The sequence below is a fragment of the Helicoverpa zea genome, chromosome 22 (assembly GCF_022581195.2).
Source record: "Helicoverpa zea isolate HzStark_Cry1AcR chromosome 22, ilHelZeax1.1, whole genome shotgun sequence".
NCBI classification, from domain to species: domain Eukaryota; kingdom Metazoa; phylum Arthropoda; class Insecta; order Lepidoptera; family Noctuidae; genus Helicoverpa; species Helicoverpa zea.
This window is the reverse complement of record NC_061473.1, coordinates 7,096,491-7,122,268: the sequence shown is the minus strand read 5'-3', so window position 1 is coordinate 7,122,268 and position 25,778 is coordinate 7,096,491. Positions and strand designations below refer to the sequence as shown.

Genomic DNA, 25,778 nt, shown 5'->3' with positions numbered 1-25,778 from the left:
TGATGATGACTCATTTTATCATCCATCCAGCTATTCCCCAACTATGTTGGTGTTGGCTTCCAGTCACCGAATCTGTTTGAGTACCAATATTTTGCTTGGAGCGACTACCTATCTACAATCCAGTCAACTACACAAGACGATATCCATATTATGGTAAGACTGACAGACTTTCTGGCTTCTGATTAGTCGCAGCAGCTGCAGAAAATGTACAAATGACAGCTTTGTCAGACTCAAAGCATGTAGACATAGATTATAGTTGTTTCCTGTGAAAATTACTTACGCACCATACGTAATAATTTTCCAAATTGGCTGAACAACGTCACAAACTTTACTTCTTTTGTCTGGTCACATCCACAACACAACCTTGATCAATGAATCTATGCGACTGCTAAGTGCTAATCCTAATTATACTGTCACGTGAAAGAATGCACCTACGGGATAAGTAGTATTTTGACGATTCTATATTGCCCACGCAGACGAAGTTGCGGGCAACAGCTAGTGTTACCATAAGATTACAAACATCGTTAGATTACAATCTATCTCGAGAGATTGTAAACTGTCGAATTATTGTGAACCGTAACATCTGATTGCAATTTAACGCATTATTTTTCGCTATATTATAATCTATCGATGAGAAATTGTCAAATTGTCAACTGTCCGAAAGCTCTCTCTGATTGGTCAGTCTTTTTGTAAGATCGACCAATCACGACCAGCCGTTCTGTTCCCATGGAGTTCCCGTAGAGTTAGGAATGAAATAGAGGTGTCAGTTAAATAAAATAAATGCTCTTCAAAAATTCTTCAAGTATTAAATTTATATAAAAATAACTCTTATAAAAATACAGTTAGGTATTTTGTCTTCAAATACAAACTAATATTTAAAAATAAAATAAAAGGGGTGCTAATTAAACAGGCTTCTTTTTAATATCATCATTCGCCCCCAAAAATATAATAATATAATAATATAATATAATAATGTCGGGACACCTTTTCACACACGGTCGGTTAGCCCCATGGTTAGTTATTCATTAACTTGTGTTATGGGTCCTAACACAACTGATAAACTACATATAGCTACATATATACATATTTATAAATACATATTGTAACACCCAGACCACGGCTAACAAGCATGCTCATCACACAAATGTCGACCGAGCCGGGAATCGAACCCGGGACCTCAGCTTCGGCAGTCCGGCATGGTGACCATTGCGCCATCGAGGTCGTCAAAAATGTATGTTGCCTTCTAAATTACTAAGTCAGCCACAATTAATAAAGCGTCGAGCATCTAAATAATGCTATCTTAGCCACGAGTTATCTTCCACTCTAAATACAACTCAGCATGATGGTTATTTTTTTGCATCTAAATTTGTAGCATGCATTCTAACAGTAAACTTCTTAAATACTATTAAATGACATCATAAAAATATTTATTTACCTTCTAATTTTTTAACTCGTACCTACTGAGTTTTTTGTTTAAAATATAACACATCCCATGTTAATTGACCCAGCATGGAAGTAAGCATGCAACATGCAGCAAGCATAACTTCTGTCACGGCTCCGGCGCTGCGGGGCTCCGGCGGTCCCATGCGAGCTTATCGTCGCAGATGGTTTTCACGCTCACCACCGCAGCTTCGGCTTGCTGGCCGGCCGAGCCGGCCAGCCTCAGCCGCGGCGGCGAGCGCTGTAACTACCTGCGCCTCAGCTCGCAGGCCGCCTCGCCCCTCCGCGCCTACGCGGTTTTGAATTGCACTCTAGGGGTAGGGCAGACAAGACTACGTAGAGTCGGTTTTGCAGCGATTCGTTTTCGTCACTAACTTCAATTTTTAATACAATTTTTAATTGTGTGTAATTTGTGTCTTAAAAATTAAGTACAATTTTTGATTTTATAAAAAATTAAACCGTCACTTATTTTTGCACGTCAAAGAGCTGTGACACCGGGAGTTGCAAAGAACATTGTCTTTTTGGACGTTCTACCAATCAGCGCGCAAGATGCATTCCGTTCTACGCCAGTTGACAATTTGACCGCTCTACATCGCTCTCGATCTTACAAAAAGACTGACCAATCAGGGAGAGCTTTCGGACAGTTGACAATTTGACAATTTCTCATCGATAGATTATAATATAGCGAAAAATAATGCGTTAAATTGCAATCAGGTGTTACGGTTTACAATAATTCGACAGTTTACAATCTCTCGAGATAGATTGTAATCTAACGATGTTTGTAATCTTACGGTGACATATACACCACCACGGACGTGCTCACTATAGTAGCCTTAGTAGTTTAAAGTCACGCTTGATGCGTCCGAAAACGATCTCCACAACCCAGCGGACCATGGTTATGGGGCATTTACACGGGTAGATTTTCGCCGTGCGGCTAGTCGCTTCATAAATTGCCTCACCAAGCCGCATCGCTAGCCCAGGTTACTAAAATCGCATGCGGCTCTGTCATTTCCATCGAAAATGTTGAGCAGAATAGCCGTTTGTGCCGGAATTGAAATAATTAATTATTCAACAATTGCTTAAAGAATAAAGAGAGAAGAAAAAACAAAAGGAAAGCAGAAAACGTAATGTTTGGGTACGTGGATGGATTTCTCGATGTAAGGACTTGGGTGCTTCGGATACTTTATTGGTTGAGTGGAGTTTAGAAGATCCTGATTATTTAAAAAAACGATTAAGAATGACTACTGATCAGTTTAATACTTTACTACATAAGGTTACTCCGCTTATACAAAAATGCGATACCAATATGCCAGTAGCACTTTCTCCGAAAATTGATGATGTCCTCCTCCTAGCCGATTATCGGCTACGGCGGCTGTTCTCATGTAAGGAGATTAGCCAACTACGCAGGACATATTATAGTGCACGAGCATTTGCGCAGACACAGGTGCACTCACTATTCCTTAACTCTCATAGCCCGATGGGACGGTAATCCGACACGACCGGAGAGAGATCAGGCGCAGGACCGACATTTACGTGCTCTCCGATGCACGGGTGTATCAATCACCAGCTTCCAGGCTCCGGGCTGCTTTGTGAAAGTCTTCTAAAACCCACAAGGCGATTTCGGCCCGACTCGGGAATCGAACCCGAGACCACGTGCTTAGCAGCCGCACTTGCGACAGCTAGACCAACGAGGCAGTTAAAATCCGAAAATTAAATTAGAAATAACCCTGAAGTTCTTGGCTACCGGTGATAACTATTCAAGTCTTGCAGAGTCATTTAGAGTTCCAGAATGCACAATTTCCTTGTTTTTGAAGGATGTTTTGGATGCTATATACAATGTTTTACAGGAGTTCATAATGGTAGTGAAACTAGTAATTAATTATTATAAACGATTTATTTATAAATTTTCCATTGGGTTTTCATCTAAGCATATATGACCTAACAGCTTGAGATAGAATATCGTCGTTCACTGCGTATTGTTGCCCAGTATTTTCTTGTGTTAAACAGCTGGCAAAATAGTCTTCTTCATAATCGAGGTGCCTTATAGAAGTGGAAGCTTCGGGAGTCGAAGTTTTACGCTGGTGAAAAGCTTGGTTTCGGGAAGTAGTAGCTTCGGCTTCTGGAGTCGAAGTATAGCGTGTATACTCTGAGAGTGAACTCGTAGGTCTAGCAATTGAAAAATGTTGTGTATTTAAGGTTTTCAGTCTTTCTCATGACAAATAATTATTGATGAAATTTTGACAAACAATAGCATTTCTTAATGGCAAACTACAGATAGCGCGCGAGTTGAATGCAGAGCTTAGGAATGCGGTAGTGCTGTGACCTAATTATAATTATTATTGATGACCACAATGAGTAATGAATGTCGATAAATTTAAACAATGTTATAAGTTTAATTTTATTTTTTACACTAGGTTAACATGATGAAAAAAAAACTATCATAATTATCAAATGTTTTTAATAATCATTTCAAAAATTTAATCAGATTCAGAAATGGCAGATATGGTTGAATCGGTGTCACTATCCTCGCCGTCGCTGATCTCAATGACGAATCGATCTATGGTATCTTCAATTAATCCATCTCTTTGCCAATAATTTTCTTCTAAAATTATGACGTGATCATCGAAGCCACGCCAATCTTCCTCTGTAACCTGAGAAATCGCCAGCTCCGTAACTTCTTTTAACCTTTTTAGGGATAAATCTGAAGTAACATTGTGATGCCGTACTATTCTTTTCACTTTTGCCCAAGCCAACTCAATCGGATTGAGGTCGCACATGTACGGTGGTAGTCTTACTACGACATGGCCATGACTCCTGATGAATTCATCGATTTTAAATGATTTTTCTATTGGTTTATGTAACTGAACCAAATGGAAGAGCTCATCTTTTCTCATCCTGATTGAAGCTTCCACATTATTCTTTGTTAGCCATTCTAACATTATAGGTTTGGTGCTGGACTTTGTTGGGACTTTATTTTCTTGCACACTGTGATACGGCGCGTTGTCCATCACAACAACGCTGTTTTGCGGTAGATTAGGGATTAACATACCAGTGGCCCACTTTTCAAAATTAACACTGTTCATCTGTCCGTGATAATCACCTGAGGTAGTACCAGCTTTAAAAAGTAGTTTTGCCCCATTTAAAAACCCTCCTCTTGATCCCGCGTGAACAAGAATAAGCCTGTTTGTGGAGCTTGTGTCTGTCAACAAGGCGTCGATCATTTCATTTCGCCAACATTTTTTAAAAGTGAGGTTATTATCTATCCATGTTTCATCTAGAAAAAAAATATTTCGATCGTCTTGCCTGTATTGACGAATTTTCCGCAAATAATTTGACCGTGCATATACAACAGCAGGCCTATCCACCAGAATTCTGCGTTTATTATGACATTTAAGCCATTTATATCCCATGTCTTTTAACAATTTTCTTAAACTGGTCACTCCCCATGGAAACTCGATTTTTTCACGAATAGCTGCGAGGAGTTTAATGCAGGTCGGAACAATTTTTTTTGTTATATAAAATTCTTCAATGGTTCTGTGTATAACACTTCGATCAAAATCATCGACATTTAAATTTTTCTTTTTAATACATGGCCTTTTCTTTTTAGAAGGAGAACAAAGAGGCCCTTTCTTAGACTCATTTTGAATTGCAGCCAATGTTCTTTTTGAAAGTCCGGTATAACGGCTTGCTCGGTCGAAAGCATTATTCAAATTAAATGTCAAATTTTTGTTCTGCCTTTCTTCAACACACATGTCTAAAACATTTTTCGCCATTTCTCGTGCTTGGCGATGAACCCCTCAGACCCCGACTGCATTCAACTCGCGCGCTATCTGTACGTAATTGGCTTGCCACATGTACTCCGAATGTATCAAATTCATCTTGACGGATAGTTTGAGCCAAAGTTTCTAATCTATTGACTGCTTGTAAAACAGGTGGGTCCATTTTAGGTGCGTCCCTTAGAGCACTCCCCGCCTTTTTCTTTGGAGACAATTTTTTTTCTTTTGTAAGGGCGCAATATTAGATTCTTGTTCCAATTCATCAAAATATGAAGACGCGTCGCTGTTTGTGTTCACCGCTGAATCTTTTCCCTGTAACCATACACTAATATAAGTTTATTTCTTTTAGGTGCCATCCACCACAGATCAATGGAAGAAAATACAAAAGGATTTTTTAGATCGCTGGCAATTTCCTTTTGCTGTGGGGCTATTGACGGGAAACACGTATTAATCGAAAATCCACCACACGGAGCATCAGACTATTATAATTACAAAGGCACTTATAGTGTGGTGTTTTTATAGTGGATGCACATTACCGTTTCATATATATACGGGGTTACAGGTTAAGTCGACCTAGATCCTTTAACACTTTCGATGCCCAGCACCCGGGATTCGAGTCGAACCATAGTTCATTCCTTATGCCCGCAACCCGAATACCGAGTCGTCGCTATGTGTAGCTATAGATGCATGTGCTCATGCCCAGGACCCGAATAGCGAGTCCATAGCTAAGTAAGCTGTAAGGGTTGTCAAAAGTAAATAAATGAAATCAATTGAAAAAACATCGCTATAGTTTATAACGGATTAGAAAACGTAAATTATAATATTACGTAATAACTGTCCAAATTATGTTGGCCAAACCTTAAACATTTTAATATTAACAGAAAATCATTTTTTGACATGTATTTGTTAGGAAACAAATTGTAAAGTCGATGTTTCTTCCAATAGGAACTGTATCGGTTCAGTTTGACGTGCCCCATTTGAAATTAAGTCCCCAAAAATATAAATAATTTTTGAACCGTAATTGGTTTCCACCTAGAAATCCTCGCGTGAGGTAAAACATTTAATTGTAATAGATGATTGGCATAGGCGTCAGTGCTTTCGACAATTTGCTCCAAAATTATATCGTCGAATATTAATTTAAAAAAATCAAATGGGGTGGTATAATTTGAGTCTACCAATACCTCTTCTTGAGAGGTGAAAACTTGAGGCTGCGGTGCGCGCATTTCAGTATTCTGTTGACTGAAACGCGCGAAATATTGGTCTGCAGAGCGAGTTTCTTCTGAGTGCGACATGGATTTCGGCGAAGTCGCTCTCGGATGATTTTAATGTTCGCAGGCGTCCTCACAGAGCGTGGACTTCTTTGCCGATCTTGTAAAGAACTTGTCTCCTTGTATCGTTTAATAGTGTAATACACGAAGTTACGGCTCACACCAAAACTTTTCAGTTCTCGGAAAATGTCCATAGGTTTTCTTCCCACCTTAAATAGTGAAATGACGGTCGCACGTAATTATTTTGTTCCCTCCATTACGAGAAAAATTAAATAAAATAATATTCCAAATGCAAAATTCAAAATTAGACATTCCAAATTCAAAATTAGAAAAAGAAATATACAGCAGCCAGTAACACTTTTTTATTTTTATAAGTAAAATGTTTGTCTCAAAACTTATGAACACATGAGGTATTTATCAGTCAAATTACTAATTAAGAATATACAAACACTGTGTATATAAACCTTCCCTGCGAAATACTCTACCTAATGGTGAAAACCTCATCAAAGTCCGTTGCGAAGTTTTAAAGATTTAGCATACAGACGCGGAGAGCGACTTTGTTTTATACTATGTAGTGATAGTGATAAGTACATAGGTATCTATGTAGGTATATTAATATAGGATTTCCAGTAGGATCGCATCACGTCGCACTAATACCTATCACCTATAAACGCGAAAGTTAGGTTTTGTGTAGGTGTGTTACATATGTTACTACTCTTCCACGATAAACTACTGGATTTTGATGAAACTTCACAACAATATATATACCTGGCTTATACACCAGAATAACATAAAAGCATTTGGGTGCTGACACTGCCATGGGATAGGTACAGTCAGCACCAAAAGTCGATGAACAGAATCAACATGACAAAACACCTGTTCACAATAAAATGCCATAAGTTATAGTCGCAACTAGGAAACAAAATAGACTGTACACCACAAACTTACAAAAGTCGTTAAACACGAGTATTTCAAAAGTATCTGTGCACTAGTATTCCTAAAGTCGCTGTACACCATCAATCCAAATGTCGCTGAACATCATTGTATCAAAAGTCACTAAACAGCAGTAAATACAAAATTAGGTTAACAAAGTATATTTTTAATGTTGCCGTGTGTTAATGTACTTTTGACGCTTATGTTGTTCAGCTACTTTTGGGACAGTACTTGCTTGACCTTAATAATGTATGTTAACACGTTAGTATCTATTTCAATAATTTTAATAATTATTTTGGAAATACACTCTTTTGCAAAAAAAGCGGACACCTATGCGAAATCTTAGTTTTAAGGACTTTAAGTGTATTTCAAAGGGTTTTAATGATTGTAGTATGTTTCTAGCATCAAAAGGGTTAGCCAAGCATGCGTGAGAGTGTAGGTATTCTAAATTTGAATTTTGTACAATTGCTAAGAAATTGGTTAAACCTTGTTTTGGACTAATTGCTGGCAGAAAGTTCGTCGGTGTTTTGAAAAGTTTTTGAAGTGATTTTCAGAAAACTAATAATGCAGTCTTAATTAATGTACCTTTTTGTTAGATCAAAACATTTTTGAAAAACTATGCGTATTTGATAAAATTTTCACCTGCTCTAAATGGGCTATACTGATGATTGATGGCAATGTTAAGAGTTTAGGTATTTTAGTGTAAAGCGTTCTTCTGTTTAGATATTATACCCACGTGTTTTAAAATATCGCTTTTTCATAATTAAACACTATTTAGAGGAGTATCAGTACATTGGGCTGCGACAAAACCAATTTAAAGTAAGCAGTGCCGATCGCAACTCGTCTCCTATCGTACTTTGACATTAAAAAATACCAAATTTTGTGATAAATTAACCACATGAAAAATGATGAGGAGGGTTTAAGCTATCTAAAAAGTCTAATTATTGCCGCGTTGAAGCTCTCTATAACTCCATAGGGATCGGGTTACTAAACGATGATTTCGCTGAAAGGGAGTCAAGAATTCAAAGGTATTGACCAAACGTATGTTTCTTAAGAAATGAGCAGATAGCCAATTATTGTTATGATTTAAGCAGGAAAGTGCTGTAGATGCTAGGAAATCTCGGCGCAGGCAAGTTTATTTAATAAAATGTCAGTGGGATGAAAACACGCTATTTGAACGCTCAGACTCATAGATCTTCGGAGGTCTACGGAGTTTCCCAAGAGACGAGGTTGTTTGAAAATCAGTGATTACGAGACCTTAAGACCTCGTGCTCACAGTCTATGCGCTATTTTCTGTATTTTGTAGAATTTCAAGATTTTTAAAAATGTTAAAGTCCGAAAGGAGACGAGTTGTGATCGGCACTGCTTACTTTAAATTGGTTTTGTCGCAGCCCAATGTACTGATACTCCTCTAAATAGTGTTTAATTATGAAAAAGCGATATTTTAAAACACGTGGGTATAATATCTAAACAGAAGAACGCTTAACACTAAAATACCGAAACTTTTAACATTGCCATCAATCATCAGTATAGCCCATTTAGAGCAGGTGAAAATTTTATCAAATACGCATAGTTTTTCAAAAATGTTTTGATCTAACAAAAAGGTACATTAATTAAGACTGTCTTATCAGTTTTCTGAAAATCACTTCAAAAACTTTTCAAAACACCGTCGAACTTTCTGCCAGCAATTAGTCCAAAACAAGGTTTAACCAATTTCTTAGCAATTGTACAAAATTCAAATTTAGAATACACTCTCACGCATGCTTGGCTAACCCTTTTGATGCTAGAAACATACTACAATCATTAAAACCCTTTGAAATACACTTAAAGTCCTTAAAACTAAGATTTCGCATAGGTGTCCGCTTTTTTTGCAAAAGAGTGTATTTCCAAAATAATTATTAAAATTATTGAAATAGATACTAACGTGTTAACATACATTATTAAGGTCAAGCAAGTACTGTCCCAAAAGTAGCTGAACAACATAAGCGTCAAAAGTACATTAACACACGGCAACATTAAAAATATACTTTGTTAACCTAATTTTGTATTTACTGCTGTTTAGTGACTTTTGATACAATGATGTTCAGCGACATTTGGATTGATGGTGTACAGCGACTTTAGGAATACTAGTGCACAGATACTTTTGAAATACTCGTGTTTAAAGACTTTTGTAAGTTTGTGGTGTACAGTCTATTTTGTTTCCTAGTTGCGACTATAACTTATGGCATTTTATTGTGAACAGGTGTTTTGTCATGTTGATTCTGTTCATCGACTTTTGGTGCTGACTGTACTTACAGCACCCCGAATGCGCAACCGTGGGAAACGGATACTTAGTAGGTAAAAGTTCAACGACAAAAACATACCGGCTTTAAAACTTAAATACGGGAATTTATTACCCAAATATTAAGAATTTATTACCCAAATATTAAGTAGGTACTTACGTGGTACTGGTATCGCGCGACTCATTATCAGAGCTAAGTTCTCCATCTCCATCCGCATCATCGTCAGCTACGTGCTGGATTTGCATGGGTTGCGCAGCCTGGTAACTCGAAGATGTAGAAGGTCTCGAAAGGCCATGACTCTGTACATAATCTTCACCAAAGATAGCTGCTATGTTCTGGTTCACTTCATCAATGTTATATGCCATCATTTCAGTTCACAGTAAGACACTTAACGCACAACCGATTTGCAGGCTTAAATCAAATCCAGTAAACAGTGCCTAGGTTTCAAACGTAAGGCAATCGAAGTCCAGTAGGAAAGCCAATAGTCAAACACAAAAGTAATAACACAGAAGTCCGGTAGAAAAGCCAATAGTCGATCACAAACAAACGTAACACGGGAGAGAGTATTCGATATAGGTTTAGCCGGAAGTGCAAACAGATACCGAATGAGCTTAAATCATTTTGTAAATACGTACCTACTTTTAGCAGCAAAGAAGGGTTAAGTTTTTACCTGAGTAAGACCTTTAATCGTTTGCCGAAAACTTTTTTTAAAGTTAAAACAAAAGTGCATCTATCGCCTTTTGTGCAATAACGAGATTTATGGTTCTTTATCTCTGGCCCGTAAAATGACAAACAAAGCGCGTCGGCATGTTTTTTGAGATTACGAGTATTTAAACTAAAAACTAGATACTTATTTTCTTTGTTATCCTATGCAGGTGTTAAAACAAAGCACGTCGGCGTTGTATTGATTAAAAAAAAAGCTTACAGAAACATATAGATAAATCATATTAAGTAAATCTGTTCTAACATAATGTACGTTAAAATAAAAAAAAATAGTCTCTTTAACAACATAATAAATTAAATAACAAGACGGGATTTATTTTCTTTATTCTGATCAAAAATGCACAATAATTATATTCTAGTAAATTATTTTGGGTAGCCCTACGCTCGGTGGGCGGGGCTTAAGTGAACCCGGACGCCGGGTTTTCGGGCTTAGGCCCTGTTCCCACTACGCCGGACCGGCAGACCTGCCGGAAACCGGACACCGGACAGAGTGTTCACATTACATCGGATCCCGGAAGAAATTCAGACAGTCAAGTACTTACCTCAGTTGAATTTGGACCTGCGCGCACAATGGACGACGAAATTGTTGTGTTGTGGTGGTATCTTAATAGAAGGCAAAATAAAAGAAAACATTGGGTACACCCTATTTTACGGGAAAGATTTTCACTTGGAACATTTGAAACATTAATGGGTGAACTTAGAAGAGACGAATCAAAGTTCTTCAATTATTTTCGAATGACAGCAACCACTTTTGACGATTTACTGGGACGACTAGACATAAGAGTACGAGATACAAGTTTCAGAGAATGTATTTGCCCAGAACAAAGATTAGCCATATGTCTAAGGTAAGATTATTTTATGCACTAGATTGCGTAATAATAGTTTTGACGTAGGTACCTACTTAAGACTGAATTAATGAATGAATGTTTGCTATGTATGTTTGTTTGATGAATGTGAATATATATAATGTGTGTGTGTGGGAGGGTGTATGTATTTGATAATCATTATGAATTAAAAATGCAAATAACTTATTTATGTATTTATTTGTACTCAAACTTAAAACCCTTCAAAATCTAAGTAATCTGAGTCTTGGGAATGTATGGAATGATTACTAGATGCTGATGGCGAAGCTGGAATCGGATTCGATGACTGAGATGAAGTTGATGGTATAGATGTTGTTGCCTGTTGATTGCTACTATTATATTGCGTAGAGTATCCAGGGTGGTGTTGATCTTGCGTAGGTGTTGCCTGTTGATTGACGCTATTATGTGTGTAGTATCCAGAATACTGATCTGGTCCGGTCATCTGATTATATGAATCACGCCAATGTCCGTAATTTGGTCTCTCATTATTCCTACTTTTAATTTTTTGCAACATTGTCATGACGCTAGCTTGAAATTCTAAAGTCTCTTCGATAGTTAAAGTGTTCAAGATTGGTATAATGCCTTTGAAGAAAGACAGATGATGGTTTTCCTTTTCTGGGTTTATTCTGGAGTCCAAAAACTTTACCATCCTGTCATTTACCTCTTTATTATCAATTTTTCTTTTATCTTTAATTAAAGGTGAACGAAAATCTGATTCCATGCCTACTTCAGTCTCGGTTCTTGCTTTTTTTGAAACTGACTCATGTGGTGGTCGAGGTTCGGAGACTTTTTTCAAAAACATTAATTGCTCGTGATATAAATAATTTCGTGTCTTTTTGGCCGAAGATCCAGATTTAGACTCATCTTTTTGTTTCTTTACTGTCTTAAGCCACGAATCTCGTATATTATTCCATTTAGTTGAAACCTGTTTTCCTGAAATCAATAAAAAAATATCATAAAACAATACAATTTGTTTCTTGGTGACGTATAAAGTAATAATGTATTAACAAAAAATACTTTTTTTTTCAGATATTTAGCTTCAGGATGTTCATTCAAAGAAATACATTACTCATACAGAGTAGGCGTTTCGACAATAAGTAAACTAATAAAAGAAATGACCCACGTCATTTGGGAAAACCTAAAGACAGATTTCCTTAAGCTGCCTGATACTGAGAGAGAATGGGAGGACATCGTTTCAGGATTCGAAAGAAAAGCCAACTTTCCTCACTGTCTTGGAGCAGTAGATGGCAAACATATCAGAATTTTGAAACCAGCCAAGAGTGGTTCTATGTTCTTTAATTACAAGGAGTATTATTCTTTTGTATTAATGGCAGTTGTCGATTCAGAGTACCGATTTATTTTTATTAGTGTGGGCTCATATGGCAAGGAATGCGATTCTACTATATTAAAGGATAGTACATTTTGGCAAAAGATCAATGATGGTACTTTAAATGTACCAAAGCCTAGACCGCTTCATGAAAACTTGCACGAAGAATTACCGTTTATACTTATTGGCGATGAAGGCTTTGCTTTAACACCTAATCTCCTACGTCCATATGGAGGTACACATTTGAATACTGATAAAAAGATTTTTAACTATAGACTAAGTCGAGCAAGAAGGTATGTTGAGTGCGCTTTTGGTATTCTGGCAAATAAGTGGCGAATAATCCATCGAGCTATAGATCTGAACGTAGACACAGCAATTCAAGTAATTAAAGCTTGTACAGTCTTACATAATTTTGTAAGAGAAAAAGATGGTATAAATTTTGAAAGTTACCAAAATATAGAACATAGACAAGAACAAGAAACGACACCCATGAATCGGAATGTGTCAAGTCGAGGTGGCCCTAATGCCAACGCTATACGGACATCATTTACTAATTATTTTGTTTCGGATATTGGTTCCGTTCCGTGGCAGGCAGCAGCTATAAAATAAAATTTATCAATGCATTTACATTTTATCAATAAAACATTAAAAACTCACCGTACTGTTTTCTTTCTTTTTCATCCAGTTCATCGAAGTTTGGTTTCAGTATTAAACATACTTCACGCCATGCTGCTAACTTTAAGTTTTTGTCTTTATAGACGTCTTCGGTCTTATCCCACAGAACAGGTCTCTCTTGGACAAGCGTAATTAAAGTTTCTGCTTGAATATCCATGCTAAACGTCTACTTTTACCAGAAAATGCGAGCCGAATGACGTGAGTGGAACACGGGCGGGGCGAGGGGAGCACGAGCGGGGCGAGCGGGGGACAGATACCGGCACAAACTCGTTCACATTACTCCGGGCCCGGTCGTTCTGCCGGCAATTCGTAGTGACAAAACGCTCGGTAAAAATGCCGGGCTCGGCAAAAATGCCGGACCCGGGATAATGTGAATAGCTTCATATAAATTGTACAGCCACTAGCCCTTCCGGCAGATTTACCGGCGCGGCAGATCTGCCGGTCCGGCGTAGTGGGAACCGGGCCATAAGGGTCCCGTTCCGATACAATTGCGCTGTTGGACTCGAATACCGGGTTGTTATGTAATTATGCAAAATATTTTTGGGCATGTGGATAGGAATTGCATAGGTGAGCTGGGCAGCGAAAGTGTTAAGGGGTTTTAGTTTTCATCATTCCTAGCTGATTTGACCATGAAACACCCCACCCCAAACCTAACCCATACTGAGATATTGGATTTTGATTATTGTTTTAATAAAATTAAGATTTTTTGTATATTTGACCCTTTTTTCGGATTTTGTGCCTCTAATTCATAGTGTTTTTGCTATTTTTGTGTAGTAGATTAGTTTGTTTATTACTCTCAACACAAAAAAAGCAGGTAACTGAACCAACTGGGTAATAGTCGATGATTGAAAGATTAAAAACTAAACAAATTTGTATAAACATTTTTTTCTTTTAAGAATATTTCAAAAAAAGTCTATGACAGTTATGCTGCAGATGTACTAAATAAAATCTACGTTTCTTTAGCTATCCAACAAGGTATAACAAGCTAGGGTATCATCATGATATTCAGAAAAAAAATTCTGATGTAATGCTCTCAGGCAGTAGTAAAACATAACTGTCCTTAAGGACAAAGTTATCACTTGGGCCAGCAAACGAAATAAAACAAACTAAATAGCTTAAACAACGTTTATTATTATTTTTTACAATACATGTTCCACATGTCCGCCTCTGTTCCGCACACATATTCGCATTCTATGCCTTAGTCCACTTTTAACCACACCAGTCGTTAAGCCTCTTCTAATTTCGTTAGCCGCATCAATAATTTTCTGTCTTAAAACATCAACAGATGAGATCGGATGAGGTTCATTGTAAACTAAGCTTTTCATATGGCCCCACAAATAAAAATCCATGGGGGTCAGGTCGGGACTTCGGGCTGGCCACGGTATGGGTCCACCTCTTCCAATCCATTTGTTCGGGTAATTAGTGTCTAGCCACTCTCTGACGCTTCTTCGGTAGTGTGCAGGGCAACCGTCATGTTGATACCACATATTATTATCATTTAAACTGAGGGGTAAATCTTCCAGTAATTCGGGTAAATCATTTCTTAAAAAGTTTTCATAATCTTCCCCATTTAAATTGTCAGGCAGAAAATGTGGCCCAATCAAATGGTTTGAGATTATTCCCATCCAGACATTCAAACTGAACCGTCTCTGTGATCCCTTTGGTCGCTTCTTATTGGGATTTCTGTTTTCTTTTGGAGCCCAATAATGAGCGTTGTGGTAATTGGTGATGCCGTCTTTATCAAATTTTGACTCATCTGTCCACAAGATGTGTTTTAAAAATGCTGGGTTTTCTAAATCTGCGTTGAGCATGAATCTGCAGAAATCTAATCTCCTCACGGGATCTCCTTCTTCGATAACATGTACCGGCGTGTAATGGTATGGATAAAGGCCTGCAGTATTCACTGTAAACCACACTTTCCACTGCGATATTCTAAGTTCTCAGGCAACAATATTAGTGGAAGTAGTTGGATCCGATCTAAACCGTTGTACTATTTCATTGTCTTGCTCTTCATCGTCATCATTTGACGTCTTCATTGACACGAGGTCTGCCTAGGTCTGATCGTCGCCTCGAAACAGAGCCAGTCTCTCTTAGTCGCCGGTACACTCCGTCAAAGACACTGACATTCGGTACTCGGCGCCCGGGATAACGTGCAATGTATTCATCCCGAGCTCGCGCGGATACACAGTTGCAGTACCCGTAACAAATTAAAATATCCGCATATTCCTCGTTCGTGAAGGTCGTCATCGTCAACAGTTCCAAATCATAAGCACGTATCAAAGTCCAGTTAACAAGCACAGTCACAAATCGAAGGGGAAATAGTCCAGAAACACAAGCCAAGTCGAGTAAGAATCCAAGAGCACAAGTATCACATCTACTACGGACGAATCGCGTAAGCAGACTACTAAAACCAAACAGAATAACAACAAAATGGCCGAAAATTATCTATCTCGCTCACACCTACATAAACCGTCCTGCTTGCACGCACCACAGCCACCACAGCTCCATCAAAGGACAATAGTACCGTAATTTTTTGCTACTACCTGGGACCCTTTTATGAAAGTTTTTTCTAAGAACTGTGATAATACCCTAGCTTGTTATACCTTGTTGGATAGCTAAAGAAACGTAGATATTATTTAGTACATCTGCAGCATAACTGTCATAGACTTTTTTTGAAATATTCTTAAAAGAAAAAAAATGTTTATACAAAGGACAATGGGCACAAATATATGGGACCTGGTATACCCCACCAATAGGAATGTCATATATATCATTGGATAGGCCTTTTTATGTAGGACAAGATTTACTATGACAGCTTTGCTGAAATGTTTGTCCGTTCTGAGATATAGATCAAAAACTGTGCTAAAGTTAGAACTAAGTAATCTATTGATACCTCAAGTTTTTAAAGGAAAATCTAAGTACTAATAACTTTAAGTCTTGTAAGTACTACTGTGCCCGTTAGGATCCATAATTGTTACTATTATGTAGCATTTCAACCTTTTATTGTACCAACTGGATGTTGGGCGTAGTGAGAAACCGCACCAATAGGAAAGTCATACATATCATTGGATAGGTCTTTTTAACTGGAACAACATTTACTATGACAGCTTTGTTCTATTGTTTGTCCGTTCTGAGATATAGATAACAAACAATCTTAAAACTGATGCTAATCAATACTGTAATCTGATTTTCTTTCATATACAAGACTTACACTTAGTAGTTCTTAGATTTTCCTTTAAAAACTTGAGTTATCAATAGATTACTTAGTTCTAACTTTTGCACAGTTTTTGATCTATATCTCAGAACGGACAAACATTTCAGCAAAGCTGTCATAGTAAATATTGTTCTACATAAAAAGGCCTATCCAATGATATATATGACATTGCTATTGGAGGGGTATACCAATCTGCCCATTGTCCTTTGTTTAGTTTTTAATCTTTCAATCATCGACTATTACCCAGTTGGTTCAGTTACCTGCTTTTTTTGTGTTGAGAATAATAAACAAACTAATCTGCTACACAAAAATAGCAAAAACACTATGAATTAGTGCCACAAAATCAGAAAAAAGGGTCAATTATACAAAAAATCTTCATTTTATTTAAAAAATAATCAAAATCCAATATCTCAGTATGGGTTAGGTTTGGGGTGGGGTGTTTCATGGTCAAATCAGCTAGGAATGATGAAAACTAAAACCCCTTAAAGGATCTAGGTCGACTTAACCTGTAACCCTGTAGATTTCGGGACTAATGGACGCATGAATGATTCACATATTTGGAAAAAAAACAAAGTTCTATAGTGCTCTTGAAAGAAATAATTTAGAACTACCTAATAAGGCAGTTTTCGTTGGTGATGATGCTTTCCCTTTGGCAACCTATTTAATGAAACCGTATTCAAGACATGAAGGTTTGGAACACAAACAAAAAATCTTTAATTACAGACTATCAAGAGCACGCCGAATCGTAGAGAATGCCTTTGGCATAATGGCTTCACGATTCAGAGTATACAGAAAACCTATATCTGTTTCATTGGATAAAACTGATTCTATTATTAAAGCGACCTGTGCGCTGCATAACTGGCTTCGGACTAATCTCATATACATGAATACTCCCGAATTAGTAGACGGAGAAGACTTCAGTTCGGGGACAATCAGAAACGGAAGTTGGAGAAGCATTCCTACGGCAGGAGTAGACGAATTAATGACACCGCTATCTTCTAACAACTATTCACGAAACGCAAAAGATCTGCGCGATAGATATGCTTACTATTTTGTTGGACCAGGAAAAGTTTCATGGCAAGATAGAATGATTGCGTAAATATTGTATGTTTATTTAAGTTTTGTGATTTGAAAGTGTTTTTTTTTGTGGGGTTTTTTTAAGTGTTTATCTTTGTCAAACGTGGGACTTGTCTTGTTTTGATTGTGTATTTTAAAAACAACGCCCATAAATAATTTACCTATTATAATTTATAATATGCGAACAAGAATAACTATTTAATAAATAATAATAAAAGACTTACCATGTTATCTTTACTGTTTCTTCCTTCTATCACTGGCTTTAAAAAGCGGTCAGCTACAGAAAACCAAATTAATTGAGGTCTGTATACATCATCCTTTCCCGCGCCACTCTTCTTTGACTTTGCTACCTTACTGGCCTCTCTATTATACGTGGTTCGTATATTTTTTATCTTCAATTTCAGCTCTTCAACTGTTATGGACAAACGCATTTCTTGAATAATAGATTTAAGAGCAGCTAAACGTACATTATTGTTCATGTAATCTTGTTCTCTTGGGTTCCATAAGCATGGATGCATTTCATAGCATTCCAAAAACTGTATGGTGTTATTTTTATTCATGGTTGTTACGATACATGTACACAGAAACGCTGTAGTAAATAAATCGACGTGCGTGCGCGAAACACCTTCATGCGGCGGGCGATCGCCTGCAACTGATCGTTTACACGGTCGATTTTAGTAGTCGCATGCGGCCGGTTGCCGCGCGGCCAAAGTCGGATGCTACCCAACTTTGGGGCTTGCGGCTTTAGTCACTTGCAACTTAGCCGAATTGCCATTTAGATGGTCGATTAACGCCGCGCGGCAAAAATCGTGCGGCTTTAGTCACCCGTGTAAACCCCCCATTACTTTTCTGGACTTATTAGCCTGCATGGTGGTTAGTTGAGTTTCTCCGGGATGTAAATACTCAGGCGTATGAGTTACTAGTTTTTGCCCGCGACTTCGTTCGTATGGAATAGTGACTTCCGGCATATTTTTGGTTTGACCAATAGATGGCGCTATATGTCCGGAATATTTTTTTTTTTTTTGAAGTAAAAACTATCCTATGTCCTTTCTCAAGTTCCAAACTATGTCTGTACCAAATTTCACATAAATCGGTTCAGTAGTTTAGGCGTGAAGAAAAGACAGACAGACAGACAGAGTTACTTTCACATTTATAATATTAGTTAGGATGTAGCCGAAACTTCTAAAATCTGGCAAGGCGTCCCTAAATCCTTTATCCAAAATAAAAATGTCACTGGGTCGAAAAAGTTATGGAATACGTCTTGTTCATCGTCAAGAACATCTTGCATTATATTTGCATCTGATTTGGTCGCTTTATATGGCCCGTAAATATCTACTACTTCTTCAAGTACTTCTTCTACTCAAAGATGGTGTTTCGGCTAGAATCACGTTGATTTCTTCGAGAGTCCGCCCGGTCCAGTAATGCAATTCGTCTGCTGACATATTTTCAACATGTTCAAAATCCATGTGTGTTGTATTCGTTATGACATTTTTTAAATGGACATGATGACCATTATATGTGCACCCGAAAAATCATGCGATATGTTTGGGGCTTCAAACAACTCCTCCCAATTATTTGATTGCATATGCTCGTCACATACATAGTGCTAGAGCACTTGGTGTCACATAATAGTTAGCGTTAATTAAAAAATCGGCCTTTACTCTCTCAGGTATCCGGCGTCGCGATATCATACGGCAACCATAAAAAATACATGCATTTGCTGTATTTGGAGCACGAGATAACTCGGACAGATTTAATGACTGAAGTAAATCAGGTTGCTGTAGTTGCTGTACTTCGTCCTGATCTATATTTCCAACTGCATCTTCCCGTGGTGTTGAAGGTCCTGGCAAAGGATCTTGCATAGCACCCTGACCCTGAGTCCTTTGACTCCTTAACCAGCATGGACGACAGACGTATTCTCTGCCGTTAAATAAAACCTACAACAAAAAAGTTGTGATGACTTTTCACGAGCAATACCTTTTTTATGGTGGGAAAAATCTTGCTCACGGATCTTTTTTTCTTTTCTTTTCTTTCACTATAATAATACTCTTTTATATACTTATACCGAATAATCAGCTCTTCCATACTAACCAGCTGTAGCTAACCAGGTTGGTATTGTCTATTGCACCAACAATCAACATAAAAAATTGCCTTTCTCTTCGTAACACTGACCGATTACGCACTAAACACACAACGCCAACACTAGGCAACATCTTGAAAGTCCAATCCAAAAGCAATATCACAAGTTCGTTTCAACGTGCCAAAGTAATCGAGTAAGTAATCAAGTCGAAAATATGTCCAAAAAGAAAGCCGGTAATAACAAAATAAAGAAACCAAACGATATCCTTGCTAAATGATAGCGAATGACCCACTGACCAGTAAACACTAGGCGCGGTGCAGGAGCATCACCCCCCGCCACCCCGAGGGGTATACGGGCGGCGGCGCTTAGGTAAAAAGGTAGCTTTTTCAATTTTTCGCATAAAATAGGTAGGGTAGACTGGGTACGGTTGTGACAATTTTCAAATGATTGACTATAGCTTTTTATTTATGCTATTAATCTGAACAAAAAATGTATTCTAATTAAGTTTATTCATTGCTTAACGTATAAACATGAAAGTATATGTCTAAATCAAATGGTTAGTACATAAAATGAAATTTAAAAAAAAAGGTAAGGTTGTCACAACCGTACCCACCCCAAGGGCGGGTACTGGGGGTCAATAGTGACACGATGAAAATACTGTAATATGATCACAAAATAAGATAAAAATACTCTAAAATGCCAATAAAACACTTTAATTGCAAAAAATATTTATTTATTTTTATATAATAATCAACTAAATTATACTTTCCTAACAAAAGAAATAAAATCTTTGAACATTTTAATTTCTTACAACATATAAGGCACTATAGGATCTTTGGTTACAATCAGTAGTCTTCATTAGTACAGTCAGTCTTCATCTATACCCACTATTTAAGTACCTTAAAGTATTTATAACAGTCTGCACTTAAAATTAGTTAAAGCGGACTTAACAAATATAATATATTAATCATGTTCATAATCACATTAGAACTTAATCTCTGTTCTATTTTGAAACTAAACTCAAAACATAACAAAATCTTTTAAACAGGAACTCAAATATTTTTTTAGAAATGTAGCATGTGAAAATTTATAAAAGTAAGTTTGACAACTAATCTAATCCGACTCATCACAGTTGTGACAAATATAATACCGACTACCATCTGTACAGTCTACATGGGCCCAAAGGTTACACTTTCCTTGGCATTTAATCCATTTTTCGCCAGGCCTACTTTCAGAATATGGACCAAGGCACACCAAACAAAAATATTCTTCTTCATCTGATATTGACGGTGATTGTTTCCTTTTCGTTGCTTTACCTTTTCCTTTTCCTTTCGGCTCATTGAGATTTTTTTTGATGCCCTTTGCCTTCAGTCGTTTTTCTTTTGCTTCATATTCTTGCCTGACTGCCTCTTTTTCAGGCGTGTCCGTGTAAATCGTAGACTTCTTGGTTCTAGGTCCTCGCGTTTTTCTTTGGGAAGCTTTTGGAAAGGGCCGAACAATTTCAGGAGAAAAAACTGATGGTATGGCAGAAGTAGATGGTTGAACATTGCTAAAATTTTGGCTTGGTGTATTGTCTAATATAGAAGGTGAAAGTGGTGGACTTTTATTATTAGGTCCAAAATTCTCAGTAACAAAATTTTCTTCTTGAATACAGTCAAGGTTGGCAATATTTACTAAAAATGGTGCTATGGGAGCATCCTCTTGATTGTCAGGGATTGGTCTGCTTATTACAGGTGATGGTGCTGCAGGAGAAATATCTTCAGTGTCTGTTCTGCTTGTTGTGTGAGATGGTATTGCAGAAGCATTATTTTCAGTGTCAGGATTTGGTCTAGTTCTTCCAGGTGACGGTACTGCAGGAATATTGTCTTCAGTATCAGGGTTTGGTCTGTCGGTTACGAAAGAGGGTGCAAAGTCAATATCTCCGAACAGATTACGGTTGTATGGATAGATCCCAGTTTTCATAAAACCAGCCTGTATGTTCGCCTGTGTAAGAGCCAGAGGCATAGCAATTTTGATGATACCTGGTATATCATATATTGTCATCGTTTTACCAGGGTGGCTTCGCATCCATCCATCGCAAGCAGTGTTAATAGCTTTTTTTAAAGGTCCGAAGACAGACCGGTCGAGAGGCTGAAGCTTGTGAGAGCAATGTGGGGGAAATGAAAGTAAAGTGATCCCGTTTTCTTTACAATAATCTAAGGTATTAATGTGAATGTGCGATGAATGATTATCAAGCACGAGTAACACTTTGTGAGTTAGTGAAGCATTACAAAATTTCTTAAAATGTTTAAGAAATTCTAAGAAGGATAGATCTTGCATCCAGTGGAAGGGTTTGCAGCTCCAACAGATCCAACTGGTCCGTCCCTCACAAAGTGGTCGTGGTAACGAACACGAGGGAAAATAAAAAACGGAGGCATGGTATTTCCCAAGGCGTTCACTGCAAAAGCTACCGTAACTAACGTGCCCCGTTCAGCAGAAGTAACGGCTCCCACTTGCCGCGTACCACGTCTTGCAATGACTTTATGAGGTTTTTGGACCGTAGTGACGCCTGTTTCGTCGACATTGTAGATATCCTGTGGCTCGTAAGGATGTCTATCCATAACAACTTGCAAGTTGTCGTAAAAAGCTTCCACATTTGTTTTATTGAAACTAGTTGCCCTTGAAAGGCTTGTAGCTTGAGCTACTCGAACAGATAGAGAAGGATTTCTATTCAGGAAGGAACGGAACCATTCTTCGCCTGCCATCTCATTCTCAGCCCAAGTAGCAGGTCGCTTTAGGTTATATTGAGTTGCAAGCTCAAAAGCCAACTTCCGCACCTCTTTTGCAGTAAGTCCGAAATAAATGTCCGCGCAACGCTGTAAATATTTTGACAACTGCTGCTCTTGTTGTTCGGAAAATACTTTATTGTGAGCAACATACCCCATGCTAATGCTATTGTTTTCATTATCGCCCGTGCTGGCATTATCGCGTTTTCGAACATACCTTAATAGTGACATGCGATTAACATCATGCATTTCCGCAGCTTGTCGCAAAGAAGTCCCGCGTTTAGTTTCTTTGTAAGCATCTTCATACTGATTCAAGCTGCACTGTGCTCTTGTAGTCTTTCGTTTGCGTATTCTAGGCATCTAAAACAATAAACAACCGCTTTTACTTATGTCACAACTGTACCCACAGATCGTTTTAATAAAAGAAACACCACCACGTCAAAACAAAATAACCTACAATAAATGTAACCACTGATATTACACTGCTACTATTTGATTTATATCGATGAACAACACTCAATACCCTATCAGTATACATGTTATAGCAATTACGAAATAATAATGAATCAAAATACTTACTTTTTGCGTTCAAAAATCAAAATGTGCTCCTGGTCACGTACACTCTGCGCGTCGGATGACGCAACACTGTGACACAGGTTGAGACGTGCAAGGCGCTCGTCTTTCCCCTTGCACGCCCCCCGCTAATCCTTATATTTTCGACAATACAGCGACTGTCACTACCGTACCCAGTCTACCCTACCAGTTTTCTGGACTGTATAACTTTTTTCTCCGTGGGTTGATTTTATGGTGCTGGCTATTATATGGACTAGGTTTCATCAGCCGACGCCATTTGGACCACTTCCGTCCGTTCTCCTTTCGTCGCTTTTTGGTTTTATAAAAGTTTCATCATCTGCTTGTCTAAAGAAGTCGTTAGAATTGTGCAGATAGTGAAAAACACTTGCAAGCAGTAGTCGCCTTTGCTTGATACGATTTCTCAAGTTTGTAGCCAGCCTAGCACTTCGCCTCCTTCTGCGAAGCGGTCATGCTCGAGAAAGAGGAGGCGGAACGCCAGAGAGTTCGCACCTCCCATCCCGGCCGCCGCGCTGGACCAGGTACACACTATGGGCGCCGGTTGTCGCGAGATGACCACCGAAACCGTTGCTGTGCAAAATTATGTTCATGTATCTCTTGTTTCGCAAGGATTCGCAGGTCATAACAGCTTCGCTCAGTAAATTTCCGAACCTCAGATAGGGATTTTTCAAATCCAGTTTCCCGATACTCTTTTATCCATTCACAAAATGTGTGTAAATGTTCAAGAGCAATGCTTTAATGAATTTGTACTGATTGCCATAATGTACTTATTATATTAACACGTGATAATATCTCATACCACACATGTAAAGATACGATAAATTCTAAACTCAACATTTAATTTAGTATCAAATCGCAATCAATGTGTACAAACAGCTTAAATTTACCACCACCGCATCCTTTACCAGGTTCGGACGTTCATTGATGTGCCCTACGTTTTTTGGGGGATGGAGCCTTTGCACTGTCAGAACATTTAATGAAGCCCTATCCTGATCAGCACAACATAGGATCTGCAAAACGTGAATTCAACAAAAGTTTATCTTCAGCTCGGGTAGTGGTAGAAAATACTTTTGGTATATTGGCGGCCAGATTTAGAGTGTTTAGTAAACCAATCCCATTACAACCACAAAAGGCTAGCCTTATAACATATACTTGTATACTACTACATAACTTCTTGAGACGAAGTTCTACTTCTTTACATATCTATACACCACCCGGATCTATTGATATGTTTTTTAAATCAAATCAAATCAAATCAAAAGTCATTTATTCAAAGTAGGCTGAAAATCAGCACTTTTTGAACGTCAAATCTACAAAAGACAGCCCCCAAAACGCCCGCCCTTCACCACTTCCTATGTGTTTTTGCTGGGAAGAAGAAGTGGTGGAACAAACTCCCCAGCAACACAATTCTGTCTGTATGGTTTGAAGAACCGTATACAAAAAAATAAATAAAAATATCACTCAAAATTATACACATAAATTTGTATAAAAAAAAAAAAAACAAGTAAACATGTAATCATGTTAGCTAGTACACACCTTTCCCATACCTATTACTCAAGCAGCTACAAAGAAAAAAATGTCGGAAAAAAAAAGAGAGAACATAATGCCTCCATTCAGTGAAAATAGGATAGTTTTAGGGCGTACTCAGCGACATGCGAAACACGACGTGTTTTTATATATATAATATATAAAAAAAAAAAACAAATTTACAACATAAACAGTGAAAACGGTGAACTAGGACTACTGTTCAAATCAAAAGTCATACACATTATATTACGAGTCAAGAAAATATGTAGTCAGCAAGACGACCTGGTACCACAAGCAGCACCCGTTCACGAGCATAACGCGAGGATCAGCCATCGCCCCCCTCGCACATTTTTGAGGGAGGGAGGCAACCCGACCACCGACGCTACCGCAAGCAATACCGTCTAAGGGAGCATGACGACTTGCAACCACATAACAAGAAAACAGTTAATACTAATAGTTTTACAGTCGCTAGTAAACCATTTACAAAATTGCGAAACAACTCATCGTGAAAACAGTACGATGGTGATAATCTGTCTGTATACATACAAAATGGAAAATGTCACGTATAAAATAAAAGTAAATCACATCAACTATCAATGATAACTCTTGAAGCTGTCCGGTGTTTAACATGAGGACCAACTACTCTTATCGTTTATGTAATCATTTACAGTATAGTAGGCTTTCTTCGACAGAATAGATTTGACTTGGACTTTAAATTTATCAAATGGCAATTCTAGTAACGACTGAGGAAGTTTATTATAAAATCGTATACCTAGCCCCTTAAATGTTCCATGCACCTTGTGAAGCCTGTGAATGGGTACGCACAGTTTATGCTTGTTCCTAGTGTTGATACTGTGGACATCACTTTTCTTAGTGTAGAGATGAATATTCTGCCTAATATATAGTATGTTAGCAAGGATGAATTGAGATTGAGTTTGATGATGATGGAGTACTTATACAACCTGGATCATGGAGGACAGATCAAGAAAATACATCCGCTTTTCGTAACTTGAGAAGAGTACCTCGGCGATCAGCAAATAACGCCACAGGACGATCGTGCAATCTATATCTTACCTCAAGATGTCAGAAAAACAGGGAAACAAAACAATCAATGTCAAGTCAATAATGTTTATCCCTACTAATATTATAAATGCGAAAGTAACTGCCTGTCTGCCTGTTACGCTTTCACGTCACTCTTTAAAGCAAAAATCTAAACATAACGCCATGCCACATTCAG

General features: G+C 37.9%; 4 protein-coding genes across 5 annotated transcripts; 1 reads left to right on the top strand and 3 right to left on the bottom strand.

Annotated features, from left to right (window-relative positions):
* Positions 1-3,917: 3,917 nt before the first annotated feature.
* LOC124641450 lies at positions 3,918-10,064 on the bottom strand. The gene is made up of 2 exons (XM_047179517.1): positions 9,866-10,064; positions 3,918-4,540 (listed from the first exon to the last, which is right to left on the bottom strand). The coding sequence occupies exons 1-2, from the start codon at positions 10,062-10,064 to the stop codon at positions 3,918-3,920; spliced, it is 822 nt and encodes a 273-aa protein (XP_047035473.1).
* A 620-nt stretch (positions 10,065-10,684) lies between these two features.
* On the top strand, positions 10,685-13,268 carry LOC124641249 (protein ALP1-like). Its single transcript, XM_047179291.1, has 2 exons — positions 10,685-11,267; positions 12,315-13,268. Exons 1-2 carry the CDS (start codon positions 10,993-10,995, stop codon positions 13,219-13,221), a joined length of 1,182 nt encoding a protein of 393 aa, XP_047035247.1. The 5' UTR covers positions 10,685-10,992; the 3' UTR covers positions 13,222-13,268.
* LOC124641270 lies at positions 11,447-13,745 on the bottom strand. Its single transcript, XM_047179316.1, has 2 exons — positions 13,270-13,745; positions 11,447-12,218 (listed from the first exon to the last, which is right to left on the bottom strand). Exons 1-2 carry the CDS (start codon positions 13,442-13,444, stop codon positions 11,479-11,481), a joined length of 915 nt encoding a protein of 304 aa, XP_047035272.1. The 5' UTR covers positions 13,445-13,745; the 3' UTR covers positions 11,447-11,478.
* A 6,544-nt stretch (positions 13,746-20,289) lies between these two features.
* On the bottom strand, positions 20,290-22,791 carry LOC124641271. Of its 2 annotated transcripts, none has more exons than XM_047179317.1 (2): positions 22,641-22,791; positions 20,290-21,543 (listed from the first exon to the last, which is right to left on the bottom strand). In XM_047179317.1, exons 1-2 carry the CDS (start codon positions 22,781-22,783, stop codon positions 20,772-20,774), a joined length of 915 nt encoding a protein of 304 aa, XP_047035273.1. In that variant the 5' UTR covers positions 22,784-22,791; the 3' UTR covers positions 20,290-20,771. The 2 variants fall into 2 exon arrangements, with proteins under 2 accessions (XP_047035273.1, XP_047035275.1); XM_047179319.1 differs by lacking the exon at positions 22,641-22,791 and having other exon boundaries at positions 20,293-20,464; positions 20,903-21,968.
* Between the last annotated feature and the right edge of the window lie 2,987 nt (positions 22,792-25,778).

Coding starts and splice junctions, on each gene's coding strand:
- LOC124641450 (XM_047179517.1), bottom strand. CDS start 10,064: ATGGCATATAACATTGATGAAGTGAACCAGAACATAGCAGCTATCTTT. Junction 4,541..9,865: donor TAATGAGTCGCGCGATACCA/GTACCACGTAAG, acceptor GTACTACCTCAG/GTGATTATCACGGACAGATG.
- LOC124641249 (XM_047179291.1), top strand. CDS start 10,993: ATGGACGACGAAATTGTTGTGTTGTGGTGGTATCTTAATAGAAGGCAA. Junction 11,268..12,314: donor AGATTAGCCATATGTCTAAG/GTAAGATTATTT, acceptor TTTTTTTTTCAG/ATATTTAGCTTCAGGATGTT.
- LOC124641270 (XM_047179316.1), bottom strand. CDS start 13,444: ATGGATATTCAAGCAGAAACTTTAATTACGCTTGTCCAAGAGAGACCT. Junction 12,219..13,269: donor AAAAGAAAGAAAACAGTACG/GTGAGTTTTTAA, acceptor TATTGATTTCAG/GAAAACAGGTTTCAACTAAA.
- LOC124641271 (XM_047179317.1), bottom strand. CDS start 22,783: ATGCCTAGAATACGCAAACGAAAGACTACAAGAGCACAGTGCAGCTTG. Junction 21,544..22,640: donor AATCGCATGTCACTATTAAG/GTATGTTCGAAA, acceptor CGTAACCGACAG/ACCAAACCCTGATACTGAAG.